General features: G+C 47.9%; 1 protein-coding gene across 5 annotated transcripts in view; it reads right to left on the bottom strand.

The window, feature by feature from the left end:
• The window catches only part of RYR1 (ryanodine receptor 1), a 110,343-nt gene that overhangs the window by 13,471 nt on the left and 84,759 nt on the right, over positions 1-12,113 (bottom strand). For all 5 annotated transcript variants that reach the window (XR_007124101.1, XM_047712420.1, XM_047712418.1 and 2 more), the window contains one exon: positions 2,128-2,469. Coding sequence is in view for 4 of the 5 variants with exons in the window: in XM_047712420.1 (XP_047568376.1) it covers positions 2,128-2,469 (342 nt within the window). In the remaining variant the exon portion in view is untranslated. The remainder of the gene's footprint in view (positions 1-2,127; positions 2,470-12,113) is intronic.

Genomic DNA, 12,113 nt, shown 5'->3' with positions numbered 1-12,113 from the left:
TCGGCTCCCCGTTTCGCAGCTGGGGAAATGGAGGCTTAGCAAGTCACGTCCTCAGGGTGCCAGCCCAGAGGTGGTAGATGGAGGGCTGGAGCCCACCAGCGGGCTCCAGAATCCAGGCTATCCGCTCCTCTGAGAGATGGAGCGCAGGGGTGGAGGGCGAAGGTTTGCAGCCCGCCAGCCTGCCTGGGTTCCAACCCTGATTCTGCCACTGGGGAGCTGGGTGACTTAGACGTAACTCTCTGGGCCTCAGTCCCCCGCCCCGCCCCCCGCCCCGCACCTGGGGGATACTAATAGAACCTCAGTTATGGGGTTGGCGTGAGGATTCAATGAGTTCAGAGATGCCGAGGGATCCGGACAGCGCTCGCTATTAGAAGGCTGCAAAGTACCGAGGTCCACGCTGCATACATGGCCTCAAGCAGGAGAATATTGGAATGGGAGGGGGGAGCAGGCACAACTGGGTGTGTCCAGGAATTAAAAGAAAGAGTTTACATGTGGGGAGCATGTGAGAAGGGGAGGTGGGGGAAGACAGGTGGAGCTCCCAGAGCTTGTACAAGAGTGTGAAGGGTCTGTGCTGAACCTGGGCTTCCTGCAGGTGAAGGGATGTGGCAGACCTCCTGGGTGCAAGGATGGTGCAACCACTTTTATGCCAGATGGGTGAGGGTGGGGCGTATGCAATCGGGCCCCGAGGGACACAGGTGAAATGTGCAAAATCTTGAGCTGTCCTGTGGAGTGAGGGGGCCGACGTGCAAGAGCCTCGTTAGAGGGCACCAGGGACTAAAGGAGGAACCCGGTGGTGGTATGAGAGGATGGGGGAGGGATGCCAGCATGTGGAGCTCAAGTGTCCACGGTAGACATGGACACACAGGGTGGCCACGCAAGGGCCTGGGGCCTAAACCGAAGGGGAGTGTTAGTGCAGGAGGGGGCTACAATTCATAGCATCAGTGCCCGTGAGGCAGGCATGAGTGTGCAAGGGATCCTGCGAGTCAGTGCACTAAGGCCCAGAATATGAGGACAGGGTTCAGTGTGGGACAACAACCCAGGTGTGCTTGTGCCAAGTATCACTGAGGAGACATGAGGGGCCCAGTTGCTGAGGGGGTGATGGGAATGCAAGCCTCATGGGCTACAAGTGTGAGATGGGAGGGGGTGTGCAAGAGCATGTGGGAGGAATGTGCAGGTGAGGAACAAAGGAGAAGTGTGAGTGTAAGGGGAGTGCAAGAGAACAGGGAATGTGGGCGACATGCAAGCTAAGTGTGAGGTGGGCTGGGGGCCTGCCAGGGCCACATGAGTGTGACCTTCCAGCAAGTAGGTGTGTAAAGTGCATTCAGACATCTGTGGGTGGGCATATGAGAGGCTGAGATAGGCTACATTGGGCCAAGGATCAGCCTGGCCTCCAAGGACAGTCAGGGGTTCATGGGGTAAGTGGGAGGGTGGTCCATGTGTGCATGGGAGATCGAGGGCATGCCAGACAGGGCATGTGGGGGGTGAATAAGTGAGGGATGGACAACCATATAGAGTGCCGGGACCATATCCTCAGGGTGTGTAAGAGGTGTGCACCCACACGTGGACCCCAAGTAGACATCATGTGCTGGGACCTCAGAGAGCATTTGGGGGCACACGTGGTGACTGGTGAGGGGCAGACCAGCATAGCAAGGTACCCCAGAGCCCCCACGGTGAGTGTGTAAAAGAGAGGGCACACCAGGGCTGCTGGGAAGACAAGCAAGGAAGATGTATTAACGATCTACAACCACCACGTTCCAGTACGTGACGGCGTGGGTGTGACTAGAACTCTAAGGACACACTGGAGCTCCCAGAGTGAGCGTGCAAGGGGCAGGCACGGTGTTCAAGCAGCGAGTGGGGGCACAGCGACGCTGCTGCACGTGCAATCCATCTCTAGGCTAAATCTGCAAGGGGTGGGCAGGGGAGACCCGGGGACATGCAAGGGCACTGCAGAGCCCACAACATGGGGGCGAAAGGGTGGGCACGGGCTTGCAGGGGTGGAGCAAGAGCCCCCCGGGGCTGGCAGGGTGGCTGTATGAAGCGGGTGTCCGCCCCGTGGGGGTCCAAGCGTGCGAGGAGTATGCGCGGGGGTTGGGGGAGGCGAGCATGCAGGTGCACGGGCCGACCAACCTGGGGCATCTCCCACTGCATGCGGTTGGTCTCTGAGATCTCAAAGTAGATGCGCTCGATGCGGCGCGAGGCGCCCATAATCTCGATGCGGCCCAGGTAGGGCCGGAAGTACTCAAGGATGCTCTCCGCCAGCTCCAGGAAGGTGCGCAGGCGTGGGTCGTGGGGCACGTGCTCCGACAGGTTGGTCAGCAGCACCGCCACGTTGAAGCCGATGTCGCGGGCGGGCTCCTGGAAGCGGTTGGCGAACTCCTCACAGTTGATCATCTCGTTCTCATCGGCTTCGGAGCAGGAAAGCAGGAACTGGATTTCTGGGCCAGTGAACTGCTTCTGGCTGTCCATAGCCTGGGGGCAGGCAGGGGTGCGTGGGAAAGGTCAGAGGGCTGGCCCGGTGAACGTCAGTGTTCCTCTTAAATACAGTTATGGACTTTTCATAAAGACAGAAAATTCCAGAACCCTTAACAGCACCCAAGGCTGAAACCCCACAGGTTGGCACAGATGGGGCTGTACCAGCTATCAAAATACCGGCATGCTGCATGTCTATAAAGCTGGGCCACCCTCCTGGAAGATACATTCCTTTTTCAGAGATGGTAAGATGAGGATTGAAAAAACTCAGCAGTTGTGCTGAATGGCCAAGAAATGCTGCCACAGGCTCTCCACGGGCTGTGCACTCCTGCTGTCTATCCTCCCTGCTGGATGGTGCATATGGGCCTGTCCCACCCGGGGCAGGGACCCTGTGGTTGTAGGCAGGGTCTGTCCAGATGGGATCAGGGACTGGAAGAGAATAGAGCCGTGGCATTGCTCTCCCTGACTTCCTCCCTGAGCTGGCCATGTCCCTCCCCACCCCCAAAAGTCAGTCCTACAGTCCTGCACACAGCTTCTTCTATCTCCAAGTTAGGTAGGTAATTACCCTTTCCTCCAGGACAGCCCCTCCACGACAGGACCCTGACACATATCACCTCCCACCCCAAACCTCTCCCCAGGCCCGTTTGGGCTGCCCCCACCCCTTTCCAGCAAGTACATCATTGACACTTGACGCAGTGGAGGGCTCTGAATTTCACTAGAAACAGTCATATGCCCATCACCCCAGAATTAAATGCTCACGTGGACATATTTTTCAAATGCTATATATTTAAGAACTAAACATTACAGGTATGATTGGAGCCTTCTGTGCATGCTTGTCCCCTCCCCTCCACCTCATGCCACCCCCAACTTCTCCCAAAGTAACCACTATCCTGGTGTTGATCTCTTCTTCGAACATGTCTCAATACTTCCACTACCTATATCCTGGCATTTTCTCACAAAAATACATAGTATCCCCTGCAATTTTTTTTAATTTAAAGAATTGCTATTATAGGGGCACGTGGGTGGCTCAGTGGGTTAAGCCTCTGCCTTCGACTCGGGTCATGGTCTCAGGGTCCTAGGATCGAGCCCCGCATCGGGCTCTCTGCTCAGCGGGGAACCTGCTCCCTCCCCCCGACCCTGCCTCTCTGCCTACTTGTGATCTCTCTCTCTGTCAAATAAATAAGGAAAATCTTTAGAAAAAAATAAAAAATAAAGAATTGCTATTATATAACTTGAAACTTGCTTTCTTCAACTATATTTTTAAAGATCTACCCATGTTGACAGATGGATCAAACGAATTCATTTTTCCTGTTATGTAGTATTTCTAATAAATGTAACACCATATATCCTCCTGATACTGGACATTCAGGTGGTTTCCGGTTTTTTTTGCTTTACAGACAACACTTTCATTGAACAGTCTTGTGCTGATCTCCTGTGCACTTCTGGCAAGAAGTTCTCTAGAGCAGTTTGTCTGAGTCAAATGTTTTGACTGCACTCACAGGTAGAATGCATTTTGCAGTGCGAATCCAGGGAAAGGGGTTCATGACACAATTCTGACTTTCGCTATGCAACACTCTCTGCCGTGTTCGATTCAATTGTATTTTTAAAGATGTTGGTCATGACTTAACGAAATTAACTTCATGACCCAAAGATGAATTGCACCATGTAGTCTGAGAAATGCTGCTCTAGGATATGAATAGAAGTGAAATCTTCTGGCTCCAAAAAGTGCTTTGTAGCCAAGAACTTTGCAAAATGCTTTCTAAATGAGTAACCCGCTTTGCAGATCATGAAGCGTTCTAGAAACCACAGAATGTGGAGACATAATCATACAGGAACTCCTCACCATCTACCTTTGCTGCACCGACCTGCCTTCTCCACTTATGATGTGGTGTGTTACTTCCCCCTCTGAAAAGACCCCCTCCCTACAGAAAGGCCTGGAACACCATCCCCTCCATTCCTCTTGGACTCTGCTCTTGTGATTTTCAGCTCTCTCTTTGTCATCATCCATTTCCCACTCCCCTTCTTTTGAAATACCTCCTTCTCTGATTGCTCCTCCTCTGATTGCTTCTCTGAATACCTCCTTCTCCTTCCTACACTGGACTCCTCTTTATTCCAGACTTCTAAAGGCTGGGGACACTACTCCTGGAATCTGCACCCCTTTCTTGAGAAACACACTCTCCATGGAGATATTCACTGAGGCCCAAGGCTCTGAACACTATCCCACACCAAGGATGGTCCAATTTACATCTCAGTCCCAACTTTGCCCCAGAATCCAGATAGTTAACAGCCGATGCCCTTACCTGACATCTTTTCATGGATCTCTACCCCAAACTGGAAATAGTCTAAACTGAACTTTTGGTTTCAAAACCTCTCCTCCCACTGTCTTACCAATCTCAGGAATAGCATCGCTCTCCACCCAGCTGCTTAAGCTAAAACCTTTGAGTCATCCTTGATTCCTCTTTTTTGTCTCACCACCCACACCCGATTCATCAGCAAATCTGTCAGCTCTGCTTTCACAGATCTAGAACCCACACACATCTGCCCCCTCGATGGTCCCAGCCTGGTTTTGGTCCTGCATCGTCTCCCTCTGGACTCTCATAGCAACCTCTTCCCTGCTCTCCCTGCTCCCCCTCAATCCCCAGCCAGGGACCCTATAAACATCTAAGGACACACCTCTCCCTGCTCAGAATCGTCCCGTGCCTCCATCTCATTCAGGTTAAAAATTGGAGACTTGGGGGGCGCCTGGGTGGCTCAGTGGGTTAAGCCACTGCCTTCGGCTCAGGTCATGATCCCAGGTCCTGGGTTCAAGCCCCACATCGGGCTTTCTGCTCAGCAGGGAGCCTGCTTCCTCCTCTCTCTCTGCCTGCTTCTCTGCCTACTTGTGATTTCTCTCTGTCAAATAAATAAATAAAATCTTTAAAAAAAAAATTGGAGACTTGGGGGTGTCTGGGTGGTTCAGTAGGTTAAAGCCTCTGCCTTTGGCTTAGGTCATGATCTCAGGGTCCTGGGATCCAGCCCTGCATTGGGCTCTCTGTTCAGCGGGGAGCCTGCTTCCCTCTGTCTCTCTGCTTGCCTCTATGCCTACTTGTGATCTCTGTCAAATAAATAAATAAAATCTTAAAAAAAAAAATTGAGTGCAGGAGTCTTTCCTGCACCCAACCAGGCTCAGCATGTCTGCTGTGTCCCTCCCCTCTGGCACTTTACCACTCCCATTTTCCCCATCAACAGCCCTCTCCAGTCATGCTGGCCTCCCTTGGCACCCCTCTAGTTCCTGCCTTTCAGCCTTTAGACTTGCTGCCCCCTCTGTCTGGGATGCCACAACCTCCCACACCTCCAAGTGGTATGTTTCAGCTCCAGCTTCAATGCTCTCTTCTGGAAAGGCATCCCCCGTCCACACAGTTGTCAGGACTTATTCCACTCATGCTCTCTCTCACGCCATCCTGCTCATTTCCTTCAGACTACAGATTATAACCTGAAATTATTTTGTTTAGTTCTTTACTTTTGGGGGGGGGCAGAGAATCTTAAGCCAGGTCCATGCCCAGTGCTGTGGGGCTCAACCCTAGAGCATGATCTCACCCTGAGATCATGACCTGAGCTGAAATCAAGAGTTGGAGGCTTAACCGACTAAGCCACCCAGGCACCCCATTTTTGCCCCCTCCCACTGGGCTGTCTGCTCTGAGGAGGGATCTCGGTCTGTTCCACTTGCTGCTACACACAGCAGATGCTCAGGACACATTTTATCAAGTGAATTAAGCATCTTTTTTTTTTTAATTAAGCGTCTTGAAAGCAGAGAAGACTTTGCTCCTTCGTGACAATTTTTGAAAGTTAAAAAGTCCTTTTAAAAATCCTGAACTTGCCTTTTAAGCCATAAAGAAGCCAAAAAGCATGTTGTGAAACACATATCTGTAAGGCGCCTTGGGATCCTATGAAGCTTTGTGTTTAGGAAACCACACGATGTTTGACAAATGGTCCCTAGAAATGAGAATATTAGAAAAAATGAGCATATTGCCATTTTGCCATCGCTCGTGCACGAACATGTCTGGGTATCGAACATCAGTAGCTGCTGACCTCACCAAAGGAGAGAGAACAGGGAAGGATTTGCCTCCTGATGAACGTAGGTAGTGCCACAGAGGATATGCCAACAAAACAAAGCAACAAACCAACCAAATGGAACCAGCATCTGATGGGCTTCTTGACCGGAAGTCTCAGTTTACAGGAAACACAGGGCAAGGAGGAATGTGCTACATGACACTAGAAGGTTGGCTCATCCAGATGGAAACTGTGGGACGCTCTACAAACAGCACAGTCACTTTCCAATGAGAGCTGAGGGCCACTTGGGGCTGCTGAGTCCTTGAATCAGGGTGGGTGCTGATTGAGATTTACATACTGGATTTCAAAGACTTAGCAGGAAAAAAGAATGTAAGATATTGAATGCTTTGTTGTTTTTTTTTTAATATTGATTACATGTTGAAATAATATTTTGGATCTATAAGTTTAAATACAATATATTGTTGAAAATGACCTCATGCAATGTGTTTTGCTTTTTAAGTTTTTTAAAGATTTTATTTATTGATTTGAGAGAGAGACAGTGAGAGAGAGCATGAGAGGGGAGAAGGTCAGAGGGAGAAGCAGACCCCCCATGGAGCTGGGAGCCCCATGCAGGACTCGATCCTGGGACTCCAGGATCATGACCTGAGCTGAAGGCAGTTGCTTAACCAACTGAGCCACCTAGGCGCCCTGTGTGTTTTGCTTTTTAAATGCAGGGGTACTAGAAACATTGCTCACATTGTATTTCTAATTTTTTTTTTTTTTTGACAGAGATCACAAGTAGGCAGAGAGGCAGGCAGAGCGAGAGGAGGAAGCAGGCTCCCTGCAGAGCAGAGAGCCCAATGCGGGGCTCGATCCCAGGGCCCTGGGATCATGACCTGAGCCGAAGGCAGAGGCTTAACCCACTGAGCCACCCAGGCGCCCCTGTATTTCTAATTTTTTAAAAAAGATTTTACTTACTTATTTGACACAGAGAGAGAGACAGTAAGAGAGGGAACACAAGCAGGGGTAGTAGGAGAGAGAGAAGTAGGCTTTCTGCCAAGCAGGAAGCCTGATGCAGGGCTTGATCCCAGGACCCTGGGACCATGACCTGAGCCAAAGGCAGACGCCTAACAGCTGAGCCACCCAGGCGCCCTTGTATTACTAATTTTTTTTTAAAGGAAACTCTACGCCTACCATGGAGCTCAAACTCCTGACCCTGAGATCAGGAGCTGCATGTTCTACCAACTGAGCCAGCCAGGAGCCCTGCTCACATTGTATTTCTATCAGAGAGTACTCCTCTCTAGCACCAAACACCTGGGTCTCCAGCAGATCAACTACAAGGAAAAGGAAAAGTGCTGGAGGGGAAGCAGTAGATATAAGGAGGTTTAAATATCAACTGGTTGGGCGCCTGGGTGGCTCAATGTGTTAAGCCACTGCCTTCGGCTCAGGTCATGATCTCAGGGTCCTGGGATCGAGTCCCGCATCGGGCTCCCTGCTGAGCAGAGAGCCTGCTTCCCTGTCTCTCTCTCTGCCTGCCTCTCTGCCTACTTGTGATCTCTCTCTGTCAAATAAATAAATAAAATCTTTAAAAAAAAATAAATATCAACTGGTTGCAAAGGATGGACCTTGTTTATATTTTTATATCTTTAAGATTTTTATTTATTTTTTAAAGATTTATTTATTTATTTTTAAGATTTTATTTATTTATTTGATAGAGAGAGAGAGATCACAAGTAGGCAGCGAGGCAGGCAGAGAGAAAGGGGGAAGCAGGCTCCCTGCTCAGCAGAAAGCCCGATGCGGGGCTCAATCCCAGGACCCTGGGATCGTGACCTGAGCCGAAGGCAGAGGCTTTAACCCACTAAGCCACCCAGGCACCCCAGGATTTATTTATTTTAAAGATTTTATTTATTCATGAGAGCAAGAGTATGTTGGGGGGAGGAGCAGAGGGAGAGGGACAAGCCGACTCCATGCTGAGCCCAGCCCAACGCAGGGCTCCACCCCAAGACCCTGAGATCATAACTTGAGCTGAAGTCAAGAGTTGGCTGCATAATCGACTGAGCCATGCAGGCGCCCCCAGAAAACATTTCTTAAGGTATACGTGACATTTATGAGATTTGGAAATGCGAACAATGACTAGATATTTGATGATTTAAAGAATTGTGGATATTTTTCGTTTCATTTTTTTATTCCCTTTTTGGTTAGGAATGATAATGACATCACAGTTTGTTATTATAAAAAGAGAACTAAGTATCCTTACAAAATAAAAGTATTTTTTTAAAATTTTTTTTTAAAGATTTTATTTATTTATTTGACAGAGAGAAATCACAAGTAAGCAGAGAGGCAGGCAGAGAGAGAGGAGGAAGCAAGCTCCCTGCTGAGCAGAAAGCCCGATGCGGGGCTCGAACCCAGGACCTGGGATCATGACCTGAGCCGAAGGCAGCGGCTTAACCCACTGAGCCACCCAGGGGCCCCATATTTTTTTTTTTAAATTTTTATCCATTTAATTGAGAGAAAGAGAGCGCACAAGCAGGGGGAGGAGCAGAGGGAGAAACAGACTCCCCCTTGAGCAGGGAGACCAACGCAGGAACCTATCCCAGGACCCCTGAGATCATGACCTGAGCTGAAGGCAGATGCCCAACCAACTGAGCCACCCAGAACCCCAAAAGAAAAGTCTTTTAAGACCATCTATTATACAATTCCATTTATACGAAGTGTCCAGAATAAGCAAATCTATAGAGACAGAAAGTAGATTAGCCTTTGACAGGGGCCTGGGTGGGGGAAATGGGAAGTGACTGCTAAAGGGTACAGGGTTTCTCTTTTGGGGTGACTAAAATGTTCTAAAATTAGATTGTAGTTATGGTTGCACAATTCTGTGAATATGCCAAAAAAAATTGAGTTGTACATTTTACTTTTTTTATTTTTTTTAAATATTTTATTTATTTATTTGACAGACAGAGATCACAAGTAGGCAGAGAGGCAGGCAGAGAGAGAGGGAGAAGCAGGCTCCCCGCCGAGCAGAGAGCCCGATGCGGGGCTCGATCCCAGGACCCTGGGATCATGACCCGAGCCGAAGGCAGAGGCTTTAACCCACTGAGCCACCCAGGCGCCCAAGTTGTACATTTTAAATGGATGAACTTATGAGATATACCCCAAAATATTTGCAGACTATTAAAAAAATAATAATAGGAAAAAAAAACCTCAAAACAGTACTGACCAAGAATAAGTTAGTAGCCTGAAATGTGTCTTCAGCCACCAGAAAGGGCTTTCTACACTGTAATAGGTGTTTTGGAATCTGCAAAGTACTTACTTATCAATGAAGACATGCCTTGCAAAGTGTGAACTCTGTCAACCATAAAGGATTTGGGAAATCAGATAACAATGCTATACTTTTAAAATGGACGAACAGAAATTTAGAAATAAACATCTGGAGAGAAGCACACCAGAGTGGCTGTCAGTGGCAGTTTTTGGACAGAAAGGTGGGATGACAACAGGGTTATGGGTGGGAGCCAAAAGTGACCTTGACCGCAGTGGTAAAAGTTCTGAGTTTCTTTACAAGAAGAATTTATTCTTGTCTTACCTATTTCATTAAAAATTAATAAGATATTTTTTTTAAAGATTTTATTTATTTATTTGACAGAGAGATCACAAGCAGGCAGAGAGGCAGGCAGAGAGAGAGGAGGAAGCAGGCTCCCCGCTGAGCAGAGAACCCGATGCGGGGCTCGATCCCAGGACTCCGAGATCATGACCCGAGCCGAAGGCAGCGGCTTAACCCACTGAGCCACCCAGGCGCCCCAATAAGATATATTTTTTAAAGATTTTACTTATTTATCACAAGTAGGCAGAGAGGCAGGCAGAGAGAGAGGGAGAGGGAGAAGCAGCCTCCTCGCTGAGCAAAGAGCCTGGTGCAGGGCTCAATCCCAGGACCCTGGGATCATGACCTGAGCCAAAGGCAGAGGCTTTAACCCACTGAGACACCCAGGTGCCTCCAAAATTAATAAGATATTTTAAGTGACTTTCTACATGAGAATCAAAGTATTCCACATAGCCAAACATATATGTAATAACACCATAAGCAAAGTCAAAAGATAAATGATGAACTAGGAAATACAGGTGCAACTCCTATAACTAACAAAGTTATAATCAGCCTAATATATAAAGAGCTCTAGAACTCAAGGAGAAAAATAAGAAAGAAAGAATATAAGCCAAAGACATGGTCAGTTCACTGGACAGGCAATATAAAAGAAAGAACAGAAAAAGATGCGTCACTGCATTCACACCAGGAGGTATGACTTAAACGTGGACTTAAACTGCATAGCAATATTGTTTTTCACCTATCAGATTGGCAAAAGTCCAAATATTTGACAATGCGGTCTGGTGGCGAGGCTGTGGGGAAACAGGCACTCTCACAGGTTGTTAATGAGAGGGAAAAACAGAGGGCAAAATTTGCCCAAATGACAAATGAATTTACTCTTTAACCCGGAAATCCTGCTCTTGGAAGTATATTCTTAGATATAACTGCACATAAAGAATGACATTATGTACAAGGGTATTTGTTGTAGCCGGCATTGCTAGTGGTCCAAAAGAAGCCTTCCTCAGCACACTTACTCCCACCCACTGGAAATTTGCAGTACAAATATACAGTATCTGTGTTATCAACTGTACCTCTGTACAGTACACAACTTGCACAACTGTCCACGAGTTGTAAAAGCAAAAGACTAGGAGAGAAGCAAGTGTCTGTCAGCAAAGAATCATCAAAGAAACCATATGGTCTCTCTCTGATCTCCAGAATATATTATTAAGTGATATGGACCAATGTATGTAGTTCACTGCCAATTATGCAAGAAAGGAGGAAAAATAACAAAATCTGGAAGGAAAAAAAAACGATGCAAGGATACAAAGGAAACTAATGTTATTCACAGCAGCGGGGGAGGTCGGGGGAGGAGGGAAGTAGGCTGAGAAAACAGTGGGAGTGAGACTTCCCACTTCATATATTGTTACATTTTTGCTGTTCAAATCATGTGAATGCATTCTTTACTCTGGAAAAAAAACCAAGGCAATTTTCAAGTTACAGATCATAACTCTGTGACACAGAGATACTGACCTACAAAATGTTGTGTAAATGACATCAAACCTTGTGTGTGAAGCTCTGGTCAGGAGGGATCTTTACCCATTTCATTTTCTAAATTCATCCTTTTCTTAAAAAAAATTTTATTTATTTGACAGACAGATCACAAGTAGGCAGAGAGGCAGGCAGAGAGAGGGGGGAAAGCAGGCTCCCTGCTGAGCAGAGAGCCCGATGTGGGGCTCGATCCCAGGACCCTGAGATCATGACCTGAGCCAAAGGCAGAGGCTTAACCCACTGAGCCACCCAGGCACCCCTTAAATTCATCTTATAACTCAACGTTCGTACCCATTTACCAACCTCTCCCTATTTCCTCCATGCCTGAGCCCTTCACATCACTTACTTTTCTATTCTGTTTCTACCAGTTGTTTCTGGTTTTGTTCTTTCTTTCTTTCTCTTTCTTTCTTTCCTTCCTTCCTTCCTTCCTTCCTTCTTTTTTTTTTTTAAAGATTTCACATGTAAGTGAGGCCATGAACTATTTGTCTTTCCATTT

Source organism: Lutra lutra, chromosome 17 (assembly GCF_902655055.1).
Source record: "Lutra lutra chromosome 17, mLutLut1.2, whole genome shotgun sequence".
In the NCBI taxonomy this organism is placed as follows: domain Eukaryota; kingdom Metazoa; phylum Chordata; class Mammalia; order Carnivora; family Mustelidae; genus Lutra; species Lutra lutra.
Note: the sequence above shows the minus strand (reverse complement) of the source record. Positions and strands in the feature narration are given on the sequence as shown.